General features: G+C 38.7%; 1 protein-coding gene across 3 annotated transcripts; it reads left to right on the top strand.

Annotated features, from left to right (window-relative positions):
* Window positions 1–5,773: 5,773 nt before the first annotated feature.
* SGCB (sarcoglycan beta) lies at window positions 5,774–22,299 on the top strand. Of its 3 annotated transcripts, none has more exons than XM_012441132.2 (6): window positions 5,774–5,856; window positions 10,701–10,910; window positions 14,399–14,584; window positions 15,310–15,501; window positions 15,825–15,956; window positions 19,168–22,299. In XM_012441132.2, the coding sequence occupies exons 2-6, from the start codon at window positions 10,731–10,733 to the stop codon at window positions 19,369–19,371; spliced, it is 894 nt and encodes a 297-aa protein (XP_012296555.2). In that variant the 5' UTR covers window positions 5,774–5,856; window positions 10,701–10,730; the 3' UTR covers window positions 19,372–22,299. The 3 variants fall into 3 exon arrangements, with proteins under 3 accessions (XP_012296555.2, XP_064223096.1, XP_012296554.2); XM_064367026.1 differs by lacking the exon at window positions 5,774–5,856 and adding an exon at window positions 6,145–6,187; XM_012441131.2 differs by lacking the exon at window positions 5,774–5,856 and adding an exon at window positions 6,646–8,549.
* Window positions 22,300–22,333: the final 34 nt, after the last annotated feature.

Below are 22,333 nucleotides of genomic sequence, written 5' to 3'. Positions count from 1 at the left end.
AACAAGGAAATTTTAAATATATCACAAGTGTATCACCTAGCACCTAAATGAACTATAGAACATTTGCAACAAATACAGATTAGAAGGAGAAAAGAAAAACAAGGTAAATGTAGTGTGATTTTGGAGAGCAGTAAAATATTCTTCCTATCGCAACCCAGATTTCCATCATAGGTTTTTCAGGAGAGAAGCCATCCTCACCCTCCATCTTTTCAGCTCTGCTAGCTAAATGCAATGACAAGGTCATGAGTCTGTGAAAACCCCCATGGGAGGAGTAAGCTCAGGACACATTAAGCTATCGCAGAGGCACAGTGAGTATGGTCTACCTTGCAAGATGTCCTTAAGCATGTCAGGAGAGGGATATAGGATAGCATGAGTGATGTTGAAATAGAGCCTTTTCAGCACTTTTAATAAACATTTACTGAATTTCTAGGGTGAGACACCATCTGCCTTAAGCATGGGCAAAATTAAGCTCACTGTCTGCTCCCTAGGATCTCATAATCTATTTAAACGAGAGAAACAGCAACCATAGTTCAATGTGATCAGTTAGAGTAGATATAAAGTTCTGCCGAAACAATGACTCCTCCTTTGCCTCATTTCCCATCCTTCTGAAAAAGGATCAAGGAAAGTCATAGAATAAGGTGATGTTTAGAGCCTGTTTTGGAAGGATGGATGTTTACCAGGAAGAGAAGAACAAATGGAAACAGGAGGAATCATAGCAGAGGTATGAAATTGAATGGAGGGGCAGAAAATGACAAATAGTAGTCCAATGTGACTACAGAGTAGTCAGGGAATCAGACACAAGACTGCAAAGACAGTCCTGGTTTCAACTATGATGAGTCTTATATATCAGGCTAAAGGAATTGATCTTTATTTCATAGGCAATAGGGAAGCAGCAAAAGGCTGTAAACAGAAAAACTGTATGATTGGGTCTCTTTTGTATCACGTAGGAGGTCATAAGAGGTTAAATATGGAAGGGGCAGAACTGGACCCAGAAAGAGCACTTAGAAGACACAGAGATGATTAGTCTAGTGCCCTTCTCTGGGGTACTTGTATGGTGAGCATTAGATACCGATGTCAGAGATACTTACTTAGATGCTAGCAGTATTTTTACCCAATAGAAAAAATTAACTTAATATTCATTCATCAGAGTTATTAAGTATGTATTATGTACTTCGTTCTTAATGTGTTCAGGGCCTAGAGCAATGTGGAATTAATAACACATTGCCTCTGCTTTGTAAGGAACTCAGTCTAATCAGAAGCAAACTGTATATGCATGAGAAGTAAAATAACAGGATAGTTAATTAAGTGTCAAATGAGTGTCACAACAAATTGGTGCAATAACAGTTAAAAGCAAAGAGCAATAAGGACTGGCTGTGATTGTTAGGAGGAGGTAGGACTGAGGTTGGTCCTGAAAAATGGGGAGAGAATCTGGAGAGGCATGAATTCACAGATAAGTAAAATAGATGGACAAGTAAATAAATGTCAGCATAGTGTGATGTGACAATAGGAGCATGCTTGGGAATCACAGAGAGAAGCACAGAAGTCAGAAATTTATGATGGGGAGAAGATTTACTTTTCAGAAGAGATGTCCTTTGAGCTGAGTTTTAGTGGACAGGTAGAGAACAGCTATATTAAAAGGAGAAAGAGGCACATATGCAAAGGAACAGAGACATTAAGAACTTGATGAGTTTGAGCAACTAGATGGGGACTGCAAATACTGCACATGGATAACAGGATAGATTAGTTTGTCTCTGATTCCCTCACTCCTCTGTAGTCACATTGGATGTGTTTGTAGGAGGAACAGGAAACAAGGCTAAAAAGGAGCAGATGGACCAAAATGTCCTAACCTTTTGGCGAAGGACCTTGTGTACTAATATAAGGAGCTTAAATTTGATCATGAAAGGTATTGGAGTATTGTCAGCTTGAGGGTGAGGAGTGACATTATCCAATTTGTATTTTAGGAAGATCGTTCTAGAAATAGTATAGAACTACTTTGAGTGTCTGACTAGATGGTGATATCATTCATTAAGGGAACATAGGAGGAGCAGACTAGGAAGAAAGATTTTGAGTTCAAATTTTTCATGTGTTGAGCTTAAAGTGTGTATTTGTTAACACACAAACTTGATGGCTTCAAACAACAGAAATTTGTTGTCCTAGAGTTCCGGAGGTTAGAAGTCAAAAATCAGCAGGGTTGGTTCCTTCTGGAGGCTATAAGGGTATATCTGCTTCATCCCTCTTTCTTAGCTTCTGGTAGCAGTTGGCAATTATTGGTATTCCTTGCCTAGTAGAGTGATCACTCCAATCTCTGCTTCTATGTTCATATCATCTTTGTGTGTATGGAAGGGGCAGAACTGGACCCAGAAAGAATGCTTAGAAGACACAGAGATGAGGGTTAGTCTAGTACCCTTCTATGGGGTACTGTATGGTGAGCATTAGATACTGATGTCAGAGATACTTAGATGCTAGTAATATTTTTTAACCCAATAGAAAAAATTGAAATATTCATATGAAATATGAATATTTCAGGGGATATGCATAAGAAATATTCAGGGGAGACATAAACATTCAGTCTATAACAATCTGCAAAGATCCTGTTTCAAAGTATACCACATTCACAGATATTGGAGGTTAGGACTTGGATATGCCTTTTTGCAGGGCACTATTCAAACCACTGTCCTGTCCTCTTATAAGGATAAGGGCTCATCCTAAATTCAGGGTAATCTCAAGATCCTTAATAACATCTGTCTTAGTCCATTTGGGCTGCTATAATAGAATATGGACTAGGCAGCTTATAAACAAGAGAGCTTTATTTCTCATAGTTTTGGAGGTTGGGACGTCCAAAATCAACATGCTTAGAGATTTAGTGTCTGGTGAAGGCCTGTTTCATGACTCATAGATGTCACTGTGTCCTCACGTGGTGGAAGGGACAAGCCAACTCTCTTGGATCAATTTTATAAGGGCACTAATCCCATTCATGAGAACATAGCTAATCACCTATCACTTCCTTCTATGATGTAAATGTGTCCCCAAAAATTCATGTTTGGAAATTTAATCTCCAGTGCAACAGCATTGGAAGTTGGGGCCTTCTGAGAGGTGTTAGGTCATGAGAGCTTAGTCCTCATGAATAGATTCATGCCATTACAAAAGGGCTTGATGGAGTTTTGTCTCTTTTCACCCATTATCTGCCTTCTGCCATGTGAGGACATGGCATTCCTCCCCTCTGGATGACAAGGGGTTCAAGGTAACATCCTGGAAGCAGAGACCAGACCCTCATCAGACAACTGAACGTGCTTGGACTTCTCAGCCTCCAGAACTGTGAGAAAATATATTTTTGTTCTTTATAAATTACCCACTCTCAGGTGGTCTGTATAGAAGCACAAAATGGACTAAGTCAGCTTTTAAAGGCCCTACCTCCTCATATCATATTGGGGGCTAGGATTTCGACATGTGATATATTCAGGGGAGACATAAACATTCAGTCTATAACAATCTGCAAAGATCCTGTTTCAAAGTAACACCACATTCCCAGATACTGGAGGTTAGGACTTGGATATGCCTTTTTGCAGGGCACTATTCAAACCACTGCAAAGTGAACAAAGGGATAAGTGTCTTCACAGTCTGACTCGTACTCCAGCCCTGGGGAGTTCTGTTTTGTGCTTCCAAATGCTAATACCATGCAACAGGCAAAAGAAAGTACAAAATTAAAGGCTGTGTTGTATGGCAGAAAGGGCACTTATGGAGTTAGATTCAATACTGGCACTTTAATAGTTGAAAATATGGTCAGCCATTTAACCTCTACAAGCCTTGATTTCTTCAGTTGTAAAAGAGGCATTGCCAGGCATATAGTTGACTTTAAAAATCATTATTTCAAGGGGAAAAAAAGGTGACAATAGTACATTTGAAAATGATCCACATTAAAATGTGGTCATGTGAGTGAATTGGATCTCTTTAAAAGAGAATAGAGGCCGGGTGCAGTGGCTCACACCTGTAATCCCAACACTTTGGGAGGCTGAGGCAGGCGGATCACGAGGTCAAGAGATCGAGACCATCCTGGCCAACATGGCAAAAGCCCATCTCTACTAAAAATACAAAAATTAGCTGGACGTGGTGGTGCGTGGCTGTAGTCCCAGCTATTGAGGAGGCTGAGGCAGGAGAATCGCTTAAACCTGGGAATGTGGAGGTTGCAGTGAGCCAAGATCATGTCACTGCACTCCAGCCTGGTGACAGAGCAAGACTCCGTCTCAAAAAAAAAAAAAGACAGAGAGAGAGACTAGAAATTGGCATTAGGAATAGTGGGATGTCCTGTCACAGATGGACATCAGTGATGAGGAGGGAATCTAAGAGAAGGTGATGTTCAGATAGCCAAAGGGGCATTTGGTTTCAAGAAGATTAGCTATCAGGTATCTCACCACCTAAGTGGGAGAGTGGTTGACAAAGCAAGTCAGGGGTTAGAAACTGAGATACTGGGAAGATTTCTAAGATATTTATTAAGTTTAATTACTGTGCTAGACATTGGAGATAAAACGATGAGTAAGACACCTACTTTCCAGATAGAACACACCATCTTTTGAAGTCAGCAGGTAGACAAGATAAAAATACAATGCAATGTGAAGTGCTACAAAAGGCTAGATATAGAGTTAGGGAACAGATCTGTGGGAGCCTCTGAAGCCTTTAGAGAAAATATATTTGAACAGATTCTTGAAGGACAAATAAGAGTGTGTGTGCCAGGGAAGAAAATTTTCCCAGCAGAGAGAAAAAGGCAAAGCTTAGGAATTAAGAACTAGTAGACAAGAACTCAGATCAGTCAAAAGCCCATGTGCAAATTGATCAATGAAGCCACTGGAAGAATATTAACACAGAGTCTTACTGCTGACTCCTGCATCATTGGGCGTTAACTTACAGTTTTCCTGCCTAAAATGCAGGTTTGTCCCAGAGACTCAGAGAGGAGTGAGTCTAGAGATAAGAGTCAAGTGGTTCCAGCATTTGGGAAAAAAGAAATGCAGACAGACTGATGACCAGCTAGGTGCTGACATTAGCCAAAGTTAGGGAAAGAGGGGGAAAGATTACAGAATTTACTATGTGACAGATTATCTAATTTAAACTTCACAGGAATCCTCTCATGTAAAAGTAGACAGAGCAGCGAAGTAACAGCTCAGATCATCAAAAAGCAAAACTGACCTAATTCCAAGAGAAAGGAAGCCTTCACCAGCTGGTCTCTTTGGTGCTTCCTGCCGAGTTAGACAGTGCTAGGGCCTAAAGGTACTTACTAGAAGTCATTCCGCTACCTCAGGAGCAGTTACTGCACCTTGGTTGTTACTGACTTCACTGCATTTTTTTTTTCCAGCTAAAATGATTATTGGATTATATCTACAACAGGGAACAATGAATGTGTACTCAAGTAACGCAGATTTGAGTGGCTTCCCGGTGTGCAGTAAATGTCCGTTCGGTTAGGTTTCCAAGGATATACACGGTAACGCTATCTCCAATACTAAATGGAAAAATCCATCCCCAGTATCACAGGAAAAAAACATCAGACTTCATAGGCCTCCAAATTTAAGCAGCCTGAAGTGATTCAACGTCCTCCTTGAGGACTCTCAGTCTCCAAGCCTCCAGCCGCCTAAGTGACCATTTGTTCACTTCTGCCCACACAGTCACCACGCCGGTCCGCGTCCACGTGTGGTCTTGATATCGGCCCCTCCCACCCTAGCCACGGAGACCTTGGCCCGAGAAGCAAGGAGGGCGTCACAGCACGAGATGGCACCGACCTTTCGGCGATGGGGAACGGAGTGGAAGGGGAGAGGCGTCCTCGGTTTTTGAGGGTGCCCTTTCCGAGGAATCTGCAGGCGGCGCGAGGCGGTGGGGAATCCCCATAGGCCCCTTCTGGCTCCTGCGCGATACCACGCGCCTGAGGCCACCGTCCTAGGTTCAGGGGCCGCGGCGAAGCCTGAGCCCTCAGGCCCGGGGTGCGGGTCGTCTAGGGTGCGGGTCGTCTGGGGTGCAGGCTGGCAAGGGGAGGGTGTGCACGGCAGGTCCCCCCAGTTCCCGCCAGGGCGCAGGCGCAGGCGCGCGGGGTGCGGTCGCGGCGGGGCGGGCACGGCCGGGCGGGGAGCGCGGCAGCGGCGGCGGCGGCGGCGGCGGCGGGCGCGGGAAGATGGCGGCAGCAGCGGCGGCGGCGGCGGCCGAGCAGGTCTGTGAGCCCCGCCGCGGCCGCGGGCTGAAGGAGCGCGGGAGGCCGGGTCCTGCCGGCTGGGCCCGCGGGAGCGCCGGCCGGGGGTGCGGGGCGCGCGGGCCGCAGGGTCTGGGCTAGTCGTGGTTGATCGGGGCGGGGCGGGAGGAGCTGTCCGCCGCCGAGGATGCTGGCACAAGCTGGGAACCCGGAGCCTGCGGGGCCTCGGCCCGGTCTGGCATGACTGACCCCTAGCGAGGGTGAGAAGGGGTCTCCGTCTAGAGAGCCTGGGAGGCGGTCGAGCCAGCCAGGAGCCTGCGCTAGGCCGTGTCAGGGACGGACCCTGTGCAGCCTCCAGCAGAAATTCAGATAAAAATAACCTCAGCCCCAGCCAGGAGCCTCCCCTGACACCAGCCAAGAAACGGTCAGCTGTTCCCCGGGTGTCAGCTTGCAGCCACTTTTTGTTTCTGCCATCTCCAATATGCAGACATCCCGGGTTTCCCTTTCTGCTTTGGTTTTTGAGGATTTAGTCATCAGTCTAAAACTATCTCCTGTCCACTTTTAAAAATGATTTATCCAAGATTTCCTGACCTGCATTGTAAATTTGTAACTTAGAATGGTTTAAAAGGCTCCCTATTCCCCCCAAAATCTAGCTATACGTATGCATACATGAACATGCATATGGGTGTGTACACATGTATATATGTATTAATATATACATACACATAATCTCTAGGGTGATTTATTATAATACAGATAATTTTTCAGTCACTTTCCCCCTTTATTGTTTTCCTTTAAACAATTAGAGTAGTTTCTTTTGACAAAGTCTCATTCTAAAACATCGTTAAAAAAAAAGGAGTAAAGTTTTTAACATCATTTGACTTTTGGAACGATTTTCTTAGATAATTAACTTTTTAGAGACCTATTAGGTATGTGTCACTGGAGGGCTCATTCTAAAAATAAAAGAGGTAAAATCTGCCTTCAAGTAGCTTAAAGTCGAACAGCCAAATACATGCAGAGAAATCAGCTAAATACAATAGGCGAGCTGTAGATTTGTAACAGTAAAATAAAACGTAGAGAAATGAGTGAAACTGGAAGGAGACAAAACTTCTTGGAATTGTTGAGATTTAAATTGTTCCTTGGCTTTCCTCATTTCCCGCCTAAATTACCAGCTTCTGTTTCAGATGATTCTTCTTCCATCTGGTTCTATTTTTGCTTTACACATAAGTGGACAGTCTGAGCCATTCCAATTGATGCATTATGCCTCAGCACTGAACCTTACTGAATTATCCATAGGGATCTCAAACTCAAAAATGTTCAAAACTGGACTCTGTCATATTTCCTGTTAAAAGGGCTACAACCATCTATTCACTTGGTTAACCTAGCCAGAAACTTAGGACCAAGGCCAGTTTAAGGGAGCTGAGAAGGACCTGCACTTGGATTAATGTTCTGCTTTCGTGGGCTTGATATTTAAACAGTGAGACCCAAATTTTCTTTTTCACCTGGGCCCCACAAATTATATACTCAGTCCTATTTGGGTGTGATCGTTGACCCCTTTGTGCCACACTCATATCCAAATGATCACGAGATGCTAACAGTTCTACATCTTTAACACCTCTCCCCAGTCTTCAGCTTCAAAGTCAAACCTCACTGGGACTCTTTTTTTTTTGTATGTATATATTTTTATTATTTTTTTTATTATTATACTTTTAAGTTCTAGGGTACATGGGCAGATCGTGCAGGATTGTTATGTACACTGGATAAACAAAATGTGGCACTTATACACCATGGAAACTATGCAGCCATAAAAAAGGATGAGTTCATGTCGTTTGCAGGGGCATGGATGAAGCTGGAAAACATCATTCTCAGCAGACGGACACAAGAGCAGAAAACCAAATACCACATTGGGACTCTTAGAGAAGCCCACTCTGGAATCTTCATCTCTAGTCTCTTCAGTTCCAGTTCATGTCTTTTTGGAGTGATTTTGCTGCAGTGCAAATCTGATTGTATCGGAAACCTACTTTAACTGTTCAGTAGTCCCCCTTTGCCTTCAGGATAAAGTCCATTGTTCTTGTCGTGGTATTTATGTCACTTACTGGCCCCTAAGCACATCTCTCACTATATTTCTTGCTTCATCCCTATTCCCAGCCTTCTCACCATCCACATAAAGTGACCAAAATTAGTTCTCCCAGAGATGATTTGCCTTCAAAGTCTCCATGCTTTTTCCTCTGCCTAGAATGGCCTTCTCGGCTCTTTTTCCTGGTTAACTCCTGTCCATCCTTCAAGAGTCAACTCAACTCAACTAAGCTCTTCTTAGAAACCTTCCCTGATGCCGTTGCCTGCTAGGTGAAGATGCATTCCTCTTCTGTACCCTTTCCACATGGTATGCATTGCTCCACTGCAGCACTTGTCATGCTGTATGAACTGTTAGTGACATTGTCTGTCTACCTGACTGGCCTATAATTAAGCTTCTTGAGAGCGGACGCTATGTTCATCCTGGTAGTTTGGAGCACCTGGCTTATAGTAACTATTCAGTAAGTGTTAAGTGCATCAACATGAAGACAGTAATGTGCATGGATTGGCAGAGAAGAGTAAAGAATACATCTCAGGAGGGGTGAATTTTGTCCTTTCTGTTTTTTTTTGTGGACTATATTCAAACTCTGGCTAAGACTTTTAAGTTGCCCATTTGTTAGGGTTGTCAGAAGCCCATGCTGAGGTTCTTTTTTGGAACTTGACTACAAATTCAGTTGTCTTCTCTTAAAGTATTAATCTGTCCTTTTTTATTCCACCTTAGTTCAGGTCCTCTTACCTTAAACCTCCATTACTACAACTTCCCCAGCAGCTTACTTACTGGTGCTCTTCTTTCCTCTCTCTCCTAAATGCCACATTTAACATTCTGAAATGTTGGTCATTTGTGCTCAAAGACCTCCAGTGACTCCTAATTAAACACAGCATAAAGACTAGAATTTGTACCCTGCTGTCCAAGAACTTTCACAATGTAGCCCTACGTTTCCAACTTCCTCTTCCCTGCCTTGCCATATCTGACCCATCTACTCCTCATTTCCCTAACAACTCCAGGTCATCCTGTCTCTCCTTCCTTTGAACTCTGCAGTGTGTATTGCCTATTTATTTTGGCACCCGAACACACAGATTGATTTATTGCATTGTTAACTATTTTATGTTAACATGTACACAAATCATATCTGTTAATACATAGAAGATAAGGACCGTTTCCTATAGTTCTTCTGTATTCCTATCTATGGAATTCGTGTTTAAGCGTAAAGTGCTTAATACATGCCCATTCAACAACTGAATTTTCTCAGAGCTCTAAGCAATAAGTAGGACAGTATCCATTTCTCCCCATTTCTTTTGTGCTCTTGATATTCAAGATTATTACTCAAAATGTCATTCAACCATAGTCTGGGTCAGAGGTTCTCAAATCATTTTGGTGTCAGGTTTTCTTTACACTCTTAAAAATTATGGAGGATTCCAAAAAGCTTTGGTTTATGTGGATTATATTCATTGATATTTGCTATTGGAGAAGTTAAAACGGAGAAATTTTTAAGACGTAGGGCTATACAAATACACATTCCATTAAGTGATGATGTCATCACATTGGTCATGTAGCCTATACATTCATGGGCCTTAGAAAGTTAAAATAGCAAACAATATCTCAGTGTTATTTTGAAAATACAGATCCCAGAAAGGGTTCATGGAACACTTCCAGGACTCCCCACCCTGCGTTTGAAAACTGCTGATCTAGGGTAATGTAAGCTCTAGTCAGTGAAATTATAAATAAGAAACTGTGTCAGCCTTTCCAGTCTTATTTTCATGTAAATGAAAATATATACAGTTGTCCCTCAGTGTCTGTGGGGGATTGATCTCAGGACCCCCAAAGGATAGCCAAATCCACTGATGCTCAAGTCTCTTATATAAAGTGGTATAGTTTTTGCATGTAACCTGTGCACATCTTCCTGTGTACTTTAAATTCATCTCCAGATTACTTATAACCCTAAACATAATGTAAATGCTATGTAAACAGTTGTTATATTGTATTGTTTAGGAAACAATGACAAGAAAAAAGTCTGTACGTGTTCAGTACAGATGCAGCCATTCACCTTTTTTCCAAATATTTTTGATCCACAGTGGTTAAATCCATGGATATGGATCCCACAGATATGGAATGCCAATTGTATATGTAAAAAAATAATGCATTATTAATAAAAACAGAGTTACCTCCCTAGGATATGTATGACAGCTCTGCTCAGAAACGAGCTGTGTACTTTGACAGTGGGACTATTGAAAGCAGAGAGGAAAAATATCAAAGAGTCACCTTGAAGTTTCTTCTGTATTCTCCCTCTACACACAGTTATGCCCTTCCTTGGAACTGCAACTCAATGTGACTTGCAGTTTATTCGTGGAAACTGTGCCAGTAACCAATTCAGCTTGCTCTAGGTATGAATTTGCACCTAATAGATACATGCATCAAAAAGAGAGGGTATAACTGTACCATGATGTTGTATGTCATGTTTAGCAAAGTTCCAATGGTCCTGTAAAGAAGTCCATGCGTGAGAAGGCTGTTGAGAGAAGGAATGTCAATAAGGAGCACAACAGTAACTTTAAAGCTGGATACATTCCGATTGATGAAGATCGTCTCCACAAAACAGGGTTGAGAGGACGAAAGGGCAATTTAGCCATCTGTGTGATTATCCTCTTGTTTATCCTGGCTGTCATCAATTTAATTGTGAGTATATTGTACAGAATACTCCTTTTAATTGCCATGGGGAATTTTTTATCTGCTTTATAGTGAAATCATAGACTTTATTTTCTCCTTTTCTATACATTTTGTCTCTTCTTGAATTTTAATGAATACTTTCTGTATAAAAACCTAGCGTGCAAATATTTTCATATATTAATTTCATTTAGAAAAAAATATGCATGGATTTATCCCTTTAATGGACTTAATTTTTAACAAGGGTAGAACTGTGAGGCTTCCAGCTAGCTCAGTCGGTAGAGCATGAGACTTTAAACAAGGACAGGATTCACTCTATAGACAAGAACGTTGCCAAGACAATTTTAATTGCTTTCATGTCTCCTTAAAAATATAATCCTTTATATTTTCATTTAGCTTTTCCTACATTTAATGTTTCCTCCTCAGCTGGATTTTAAAATTGCAAACACTTTGATGGCAGTAAAGGGTTATATCGTATAGTCCTAAATCCCTGCTGTCAAAGGATGCAAGGATCTGGTAGGCTGATTCACACTAAGATACTGAGGACCTGATAAGATGCCTTTTCCAAAGATAGTTGCTTTTTTAATGAAGAAATTCTTTTAATCTGAAGTTGTGACTATCTGAAACTGTCTGGCATGTGTGTGGACAGATATTTTCAGAGGGAATGATTATTGGTATACCTAAGACTGATCATGAACATGGTCTGCAGCAGTTTTAAAGTGATTCTTTTTGCGTTGTTTCCTACTTCTAATGCATGCAAGGCAGTCTTTTTGTATTTATGTATGTCAAAATCACTTCTGTCTAATTCTTCACTCAAATCAGAAAGACCTGTTCCTACATGTTTCATTGTAGGTGCTACAAATTTTTACTAGGAGCACAAATTCTGAATGGATTTTATTTTATAAATTTATTTTATTGGAGACTTCTGGTCAAGATGGCAGCATAAAGACATTTTATCTTCTTCTCTAAAAACTTCATTCCAAAGAAATGTTAAGAAACAGAAATATCTTTGAAGAAAATGGGAAGCAACTGAAATCCTCAAGCATAATATATGAAGACACAAAGTAGGAAGAACAATGGCAGATTGTTGATTGACTCTCAAAGAAGAGAACCTGCTTGTTGGGGAGGGGATGTTGGTGGAAGTACCTTATAGAACCCTAAAAGGCCTTGGGAATTAGAAGAAGTACCTTGAAAAGCAGGAGTAAGGCAGCAACTGAAAACAGAGAAGTCATTTAAAAAATCTGTATAAGAGGCAGTGAGATCCCTAGGCCTACTCTCCCTTCCAGCCAGCAGTTAGACAACTACCCCTCCTAACGCCATACAAAACTAGTGAGTCTCTGAACATACTGGACCAGAGAGGTTTCTTTCTGCCTGAAGATACTGGAGGGTAGGGGTTGGGTTTCTGTACTGAAACAGGGAAGTGTTAGTCCTGAGGCTCCCTTTCCCACACTCTCTTATCCTCATCCTCCACCTCCAGCTCCCTGGCAGCCAAGCAAGAGACAAAAGAGCCTTCTTTGGGATTCCTGATGCATGTAGAAAAAAGATCTGAAGATACTGTCATTTGGCAAGTCCCAGTGAAAAAGCCATCTAATCTCCCTCTTGTGACACCTGTCAGTCACAAGCCCCACCCCTCAAATAATTTTCTATGTATTCATGGCTAAGTATGAATACTGAGCCAGGGATCAATAGACTTTTGAGGAAAGTGCCAAGAATTGAAAAATGATAGCGTCTGAAACACCTAAACCATGGAAAAAGTAGAAACTCATGGAATAGAGAAAATGTCACAAAAACTACCAAAAAAACTGAATTCAGTATTTTCAGAGAAATAAGAATATACTCCATCAATGAAACAAGAATAATATGCCATTTAAAAGGAGCAAGCCAGACACAGTGGCTCATGCCTGATAAAGTGAGACCCTGTCTCTACCAAAAAAAAAAAAAGGAACAATTAAGAACTCATAGAAATGCACGCACGCACTCACACAGATGAATGGGTGGGTGGGTAGATGGATAGGTAGGTAGGTAGATAGGTACGTAGATAGATAGATAGATAGATAGAACAGATAGAAGATATTAGAAGATAAAAAGAACTCTTCGAGAAAGTTCAACAAAATTAAGGAATCAATGCAGGAGACTGACATGCTGTTTATAGGAGTTTCAGAAAGAGCACAGAAAGCGCTGGTGGGGTGGGGAATGATCAAATACATAAATAAGGAAAATATTCTAGAACAGATTGAAAACTACCATTCTGAGTCCCATGTAATGCATAAAGACTCAACAAGGCCATTATGAAATTTAGGAAACCAGTAATAAAGATAAGATCCTAATATCTTCCAGAGGGGAGCAAAAAACGAGGTTCATTCTTTTTATAAAGAATACACAATCAGAATGGCATAGGATCTCCTAAAAGCAGCATTGGGACCTGGAAGGCAATAAAGCAATGGCCTTCAAAATCCAGAAAGAAAAGAATTTTAAATCTAGAACTGTATACCTAGCCAGTCTAGCAATGAAATGTGAAGCATTATAAAGACATATTTTTCCCATGCACACTTTCCAAAAAATTTTACTTCTCATCCATTGCTTCTAAGGAAGCCATTGGAGCATGTGCTCTACCAAAAGAAAGATGTGGATATAGGAAACTGGGTGTCCAGCACAGGAGAAAGACAAAAGGAAATTCAGCATGAAAGTGGGGAAAGTTTATGATTATAGCTGTGCAGGGGGTCCATACAGCAGTCCAGCCCACACAGCCCAATCCAGAAAGATAGGGGTTCCAGAAAGATTTCCTGAGAGAGAAAAATAGAACTAATATGTTATCTGAGAGGCTTGGACCTACAGAAAATTGTATTAAAGATTTTACAGAAATGTTGTAGGATTTGAGATTAATTAGATTTTTAAAGAAACTAAGGAAATGAAAGAAGGATTAAGCTCTGAGAGACAAGGTACAGGAAAGAAACTGCCACTATAGGACAGTATTTGGTTTAGTAAGGAACAATATTTATGTGGTTGTAATACTGAAAATAATGAACCTTGGATTTAACTAAAACTTAAAGATTGAAGTTGGAAAAGAAAAGAGATATAAATGAGCTAAATTTCTCTTCTGCCAAAATAGGAAATTGATAGATAAAGCCTAAAATTGATAAATGAAGAAATAACAGTATACATATATTTAGAAATAAGGATATAAATTCTAAATGAAATAGCTAAATTTGTTGAAAGTGGTTGTTCTTAGGAATGAGATGTGGATAGGGTAGAAAAATAACAAAGTGCTCTTTTTAAATTATAGACCTTTTAGCACATTTTTGCTTTTAGCTATTTGCATATAACACCTTAATAAAAATAAAATTGGTTTTGTTTCTAAGTGGAAAACAAATTGATGTGTTTATGTCACTGATTAAACATTTTAGGAGGTCTTTAACATTTTGGTGATAATATTTTCTATTTGTTTTCCAATTACACTAAACATATGCTTCTACCAACAGTGGACCTGTGTTCTTTTTCAGATAACACTTGTTATTTGGGCCGTAATTCGCATTGGACCAAATGGCTGTGATAGCATGGAGTTCCATGAAAGTGGCCTGCTTCGATTTAAGCAAGTATCTGACATGGGAGTTATCCATCCTCTTTATAAAAGCACAGTAGGAGGAAGGCGAAATGAAAATTTGGTCATCACTGGCAACAACCAGCCTGTAAGTTGCCACATTCACTGAAAGAAATGTGAACAGCAGAGGGGCATTAGAGGAAAATTCTTTGCAAAAACCTAGAGTTGATTATTGTAAAGAGATATTTTCCTTAGAAAAATTAGTATATTTATATCTATAAATGTATGAATATAGTGAATACAGTTTAGAAGATATCCATAAATATAAATATTTAGTAATACTGCTTTTATAATCTGTTGAAATTAGATGCTTTCTTCATATTTGAGATTTTGTTCAATGGTAGCATTTTCTATGACAGATGTAATTAGTATGAGAATACAGGTTACTCTTTTCTCCTCCATATGAGGAAGCCATTAAAGCACTTTCCCAGGTGAGGATACTCTGTAGTTTTGGGACTCTGGAAGAGAATATGGCAATCTTGGCATCTCATGCCAAGAGTTGAAAACTATTAAAACCTCAAGGAGGTATTCTTACTACCATCCCTGCCCATCTTAGGCCTTGGGCCATATTTCTTGTGACTCATGTATTTGTGCAGAGCAAATATGCAATAAACATATAAGCCTTCTTTCTAAAGAACCCTTCTTCCGGGAGTGGGTAGAGGGAGGACAGACACAATTAAAAGTATTTGAAGTTAGTCTGTTATTGTGGTTTTTAAATTTCTGTAATTTTTGTAATTTTTAAAATATAATGTTGAAGAATTTTGTTTGCAGTCTTCCTTGAAAATATGTTCACAATAAACTGTTTTTTTGAAGATTGTTTTTCAGCAAGGGACAACAAAGCTCAGTGTAGAAAACAACAAAACCTCTATTACAAGTGACATCGGCATGCAGTTTTTTGACCCGAGGACTCAAAATATCTTATTCAGCACAGACTATGAAACCCATGAGTTTCATCTGCCAAGCGGAGTAAAAAGTTTGAATGTTCAAAAAGCATCTACTGAAAGGGTATGATTGATTGGCTTTGCTTTACTAATGGGAGAGTTATTCTCTACAGTTATTAAGAGGGAGGAAAGTTGTACCGTTTTAAAGTAGTATGAAAGAATATATTCCAGAACACTGGAAAGGATTAATTCCATATTTGTCATTAACTAGCTTGTGTGATCAGTATCATGTCACCTTTCTTTATCTCAGTTTCCACATTTCTAAAACATTAATAAAAACATTTGAGTTTCATATCTCATGACTGAAGCTCCTATTTCTCTATCTCTGATAACAATTCTCACATTAATTTAGAAACTCCTTTTAGTACTTGTTTTTAAAATTTTCAGATTACCAGCAATGCTACCAGTGATTTAAATATAAAAGTTGATGGGCGTGCTATTGTGCGTGGAAATGAAGGAGTATTCATTATGGGCAAAACCATTGAATTTCACATGGGTGGTAACATGGAGTTAAAGGCCGTGAGTATTCCTTTAAGAGCATAAGAGAATTATTAGGTTCTTGGCTACATAAATCCATATGTGGAATATTATACAATTATTGAAGATGATGATATAATTGTCTATTTTTTGACATGGAAAGATGTTCAAAGTGGGTTGTGAAGTAAAAGAAAGTTACAAAACAATTTGTGAAATACATTATTTTTATTTTTCAGAACATATGCATGTTTATATTTATAAAAACCTAGCAGGGTATGTCAAAAATATCAACAATATTTAGCTATGGATAGCAGAATAACAGATGATTTGTTCTATTTTTATTTCTATTAGTCTGTTTCTCTCTCGCTCTTTCTTTTTTTTTTTTTTTTTGGTATAGTGATCACTTGGATTACTTTAGAAGGCACAAAGAAAAACCTTCTAAAAGACAATTCTGGAAGATCAAAGTAAATATTCTTGCCTTAAAGTTGTTGTTTTTAATTAAAGATTTTTAAATTAAATCTTTAATCCCTTCCTGGGTTTTATATCAAGTGATGTGAAAAAAAAAACAATTAGCAAATGTATGAAACTATTTTATTTAGATATTTTTATTAAAATGTATTTTTAATCTATTATTAATTGTAAAGGAAAAAGGTTTTTGTCTTTATTGTGGCTGTCAAAAGTGAATTTTCTGTGCTTAACAGATGATATCTGAGCTTTAACAGTTATCGTATGTCATGTGCCATAATTCCAAAAACTTTTTAATGACTCACAATTCTGGTCAAAGTATACTTATTCAAAATGCCTTTGTGTACCTACAATATGCTATTTTACTAAAGGTAATGAAATTTGTCTTACCAAGTATTACATGACAAGTGAACTTAAGCGTAAGGGCTTACCATTCTTTCTTATTTAAAAAATTCCAATTTCATAGTTCTTGGGGGAAAAAAACTTTAAAAGTAGTTGTTTCACTTTTATAAGCAGTTTCCCCTACCACACATAATCCCATCTCTAAAAAGTAAAGATGAACATAAAATGTAATTCTTGCCAGGAACTCAGTTGCCTACCAAGTTAATGTGTACATATATTGTGGTGTAAGAAGCCCTTCTTCTAAGAACACTATCGGAGGGTAGCCACTATGACTGCTGTTCTCAGCACTGGAAAGTCACAGACGCAAGAGATTTGTATAGAGACCATTAGCAAGTTACCAAACCTTTTATTTTTTCTACCTGCCACTTCTGGTCCCATTCTACCTTGTAGTAAATATGACAAATATTTAAATACTTTGAAATAGATATATACGCATATCAGTTTCTCCACTGTTAAGGGAAAAGACCTAGTATTAAAATGATAATTAGCTTTATAACTTAGTTAATATCAGTGGTTAGTTGTAAAGTGTATAAGCCAATCATTAGAAATAATTTTATTAATTAAACTGCTGTTTTGAAAAAGCTGTTTAACAATTTAAAGAAAGTAAAATTAAATGATCACAAGATGGCAGCATTGGAACAAAATTGGAAAACTAGTTACGAATTAAGGTCTATTCCATATATTACCACTGCATAATCAATTAGCCATCTCCATTATTTATAACCAGTTTTCTCTCTTTGCTTCAAATACCATCTGTAAGGTGATGCCTTCCAAATTTGGAATTGTGCCTCTGAATTAAGACTTGCATATCCAGCTGCCTGCTTACCTTCTCCATTTTGATATCTGATAGACATCTCAAATTTAGCAAGTTGAAAATCTTGATATCCTCCCTTACCCACAGGCATGCGTTTTCAATTTTAGTAAATGTGCTGCCAAAGCAAGCACAGCATACATTTCCTTCAGTATTCCTGTACCATTAAATGACACCCATCAGTCCACAGCAAAGCCTTCTGGCTCACCTTCAGAAAATACGGAGTCTGGCTGTTTCTTACCACCTCCACCATCACCACCCTGGTGTAAACTGCCATCATTTCCTGCCTGGATGGTTGGAGCAGCCTCCTGGCTGACCTTCTTGCTTCCAAACATTCACTCCCATAATCTGTTCTCTACCCAGCAGCCAGAGTGGTCATTTTAAAAAGATCATGTCATTTCTCTGTTCAGAATCCTCCAAATGACTTCCTGTATAATTTGGAATAAAATCTTAAGTCCATTCCCTGCTTACATGTCTGATCCCCAGTTATTTCTTTGACTCATCTCCTGTCAGTTGTTCCCCTCACCCTCCGTGTTTCATGCATACTGGCCTCGTAGCTGTCCCTGGGACCCAGGCACATCTTCACCTCGGGGCCTCTGCAGGCACTGTTACCTCTGCTTGGAGTACCCTTCCCCAGTTACCTACACAGCTTCCTCCCTCACTTCCTCTAGTTTCTGTTGGAATGTGACCTTATCAGACTGCATGTGGTCCTTCCTGAGCACCCTGTGTAAAACACAGTACCCACCAGTTCATGCTCTGTCTACTTAGCCTGCTTTATTTTCCCCCCATAGCATTCATCCCACCTGATGTCATGTGTGATTTACTGTTCTTTTTTTATTGTCTGCCCTTACCCCATTAAAACATCAACTCAGTAAGAACTTGGGCTTTGCCTATTTTATGTACTGTTGTATTCCCCAGCACCTAGAATAGTGTCTGGCACATAGCAGGCACTCAGTAATTATTTGTTGAGTGAATAAAAGGAAGAAAGGAGGAAAGGGAGAAAGCAAGGAAAAGAGAGGCTTCAGAGTCCCTAAAAAGAAGGATTTTAAGGAACTACAATATGAAAGTGTTTCTGGAACATTGGGCGTGAAGAACCTCTAGACAGTTTCCTTTGAGTGCCTGGTCTTCAAATTATATGGTTCATTCGCAGTGTTGCAAAAACATTGGAAATTAAAATTAATTCCCTCTAGGAGGAAAAGTCTCTTTGTACTCATGATCACAAATTTATCAATCAGTAACTTTGTTATAGTTCTCTTAGGACTTAACAAATGAAAATGATCTGAAACTTTATCAACATCCGTTTTATTATGCACTTAGGAATTTTGATGTAATTTTAATTAATAGAGAAATTATGTTGCAGGTTTATTTACATACATTACGCATGTATGAAGCAAAGAAGTCACTCATTGAATCTTGATATTGAGTTTGTTTTTTGTTGTTGCTGTTGTTTTGGTCGTGACTTTACTCTTTCTTACTGCCTTCTTTTCTCATTGATATTTCAGTAAGTTTTGTTTATTGACTTTGTTCCGTACCATTCTGGGAGGTAAATAAATCATATTACTATTCTCTTAATAGGAAAACAGTATCATCCTAAATGGATCTGTGATGGTCAGCACCACCCGCCTACCCAGTTCCTCCAGTGGAGACCAGTTGGGTAGTGGTGACTGGGTGCGCTACAAGCTCTGCATGTGTGCTGACGGGACGCTCTTCAAGGTGCAAGTAACCAGCCAGAACATGGGCTGCCAAATCTCAGACAACCCCTGTGGAAACACTCATTAGAAGAACACAGAGGTCATCAACATGTTTATATCTTGACTTTTTTATGCATGCAAATCATTGTTTTTACACAGTATGTGATAACTCATGATTATTTTAATGACATAGCACTACTTTATCTGCTATATGGTCTACATCGTTAAAATCTTCTCTGAGAGCCTACATTCTAATACATTTTATTAAGTTGCACTAATTTTCATATTTACTGTTCTCTAAAATAATTATGAGAAGTGAATAAAATCAAAATTAATGTTTAAAGAAGTGTTTTTAAAATTCCACTAACCCTTTTCTAATGGACAAAGGGCTGAAGCAGCTGTTTAGACTCCCTGTAAGTAAACTTTGGTAACTCTAATGGGGATAGACCCACGTAAGGTATTTGATGTATTATGCTCTGCCTTTTGGCTTCTGAAAGGAAAGATGCAGATTTCTAGTGCATTAAGCTTGAGCCATATTCTCACATGCAAGTGAAGTCATTGAAGAACTTTACATATGCAAGATAAAAACAGCGGTCCCTTAATTTTGCACTAGGAAGAAAATATTTCATAATAGAATGTTTATTTGAAATAATGATAAACATCAAGTGTTCACAATGTGGTAGAAATTAAAATACCGTCTCAGCTTTAACTTTTAAATAATAATGATAGCTATATTTACTGAGCATTTTCTACATCCTAGGCATTGCCCTAGGCATTGCATGTTTAATATTCCTAATTCTCACCACAACCCTGCAAGTAGGGGGTATTATCCAAGCTTTACCCATTAAGAAACTGAAGATTAGAGAAGTTAAGAAACTTGTCCAACATCACATAGTAAGTAGCAGAGTTGGGATTGGAATTCAGGCGTGATTCAAACCTGGATGTGCTTGATTCCAAATGCCATGTTGTTTTTACTATCTGCACTGACTTTTTAATTATTTAAAACTCCAGAAAGATGAACAAAGATTAATTTAAACTTACCTAAGAAAATGAGAATCAAACAAAACAGATATGTTTACTCTAGTTAAAAAGAAAGTAAGTCTCATGTTAGACCCAAAAAGGATCAATCACTGTCAGATTTTAAACTATGTTGAGCCAATTCCAAAATATTATACCATGGAGAGGTCAAATTTACCTACTTGTGAGTTACCTCAGTTTCCCAACCAATGGACCTTGGCACACTGGAGTAACAATGCATAACAGAGTTGCCAAGATATTTATACCCTCAGCCCTCAGGGCAACACAGTGGAAAGTGGGGAGGCCGTAGACCCAAACAAGTCCTACGGGCTGAGCATGGCTTGGTTAAGTATACTATGCCTTGAAAATAAGTCCAGAAGCACTGTACTAAAGAGTGCAAATGCAGGAAATACTACACATAATTTTTAGGTAAGGAAAGTAATTTATCTCTGCTCCTAATATTACTGTCCCACTGTAATTATTGATAACCCTCAAGTCAGTTGATTTTTTAATATATTTTATATTTGATTGGAAAATAACTCTTTGGTATTATTAAGACTCACACAGAATCAAGGACAGGGCCCTCAAAGGAGTTTGCTGTACAATAGGCAGTAGAGATGAGGCATGGGCCCATCCCTGTATTCAAGTGTAACAGCATTCTGTCAGGGTCACTTTGAATTGTGTACATAAGAAAACCAATTCAAAAAACAATTTGTACTCAATATTGTCACATTTCTCTCTGGTAGAAAAATCAAATACCTTAGAGATCATGAAGTCCTTAAATTATACTGAAATTGGATTGACTTACTACCTAACACTGAGCACAGTTTTTAACTGAAAAGAGTGAGATTTATAACCTCTGAGTGGTGTTGCAGTGATATTTGAACTCATTTGAATATATTCAATATCATTTAATATCTGAATTATATTCAGAAAAACAATTGCCAGAATTTTCATTCAGATGCTCAGTAAATTAAATTGCATATTCATTACTTGTCTGCTCTATTTAGATTTGTTTTAAAAGTTTAAGTAAATATTTTTACAAAAACCAGAAAACACTATATTACAAAATATTATTTATTAAATGGAGTTCATGAAATAATCTATTTTTACTCTTTTTTGAGAAATACTTGTGTTTTTGATATATCTGCATTAAGTGCTTTTGACATGAGAGGCTATTCTGATGTTTTTCTAGAACTGATTGTTATCAGGAATAGTATTTTAGGATACTTTACAGGTAGTCCTGGCTTTTTCCCTGAAACGTAGACTTGGAAAATCTATTGGAAAGCAGAACAGGAACAAATTCTTTATTTTACTTATGGCTTGTTTTTATTAACAGTAAAGCTTCAACAACTCATTCTCTCCACCAGATGGTATTTTTCTATAAACTGAAATGCTGACTTTGCCTCTTCCTGCCGTACACTCATCCCTGCACTGAGCACAGAGATGACAAACAATAGCCACGGGGGAGGTGGGAGACAAAGATAGGACCCCAGGAGGGGGCGCAGGTACATGCTAGTTTCAATTACCACAGTATTCTAGAGGCAGGCTGCAATGACAAGGGGGCAAATGAAATCAATGCAAGATTTCTTAGAGGCTAATGGGCAGACAGGAAACATGTAAAACAACACAAAACAGGGACTGCCTATAATATTTTAAAATATACTTATTTGTGTTTTTTTGCATTGTAAAAAAACAAAATAAATTTTGTGTGATAGTTTTGATGATGAAAGGTGGAAGTTCTACCTAGTTTTGAATGAGTGTTTTTTTTTTAAGGGAATGAGAATGTCACGGTGCTAAGCTTGACAAAGAAGAGACCACTGAAATGCTGAAAATGTTAGCAGTATTCTTAAAAGTATTGAGGGGGCAAAGATGACCGATTATGTCATACAAAAATAAGCCTATAAATGTGTTTCAGGTTGCTAACTTGAGTTTCAGTTAATTCAGTTTGTAATAGCTAGTAATGAACATCTGTTTACAATAAAAATTCTGTAAATTGTTTGCTGTTAATTTTTTGATGGTTATATATTAAC

Source organism: Aotus nancymaae, unplaced genomic scaffold, assembly GCF_030222135.1.
Source record: "Aotus nancymaae isolate 86718 unplaced genomic scaffold, 86718_ANA_hifiasm-v0.15.2.pri h1tg000006l, whole genome shotgun sequence".
NCBI lineage: Eukaryota > Metazoa > Chordata > Mammalia > Primates > Aotidae > Aotus > Aotus nancymaae.
This window is presented reverse-complemented; position numbering and strand designations above follow the sequence as displayed.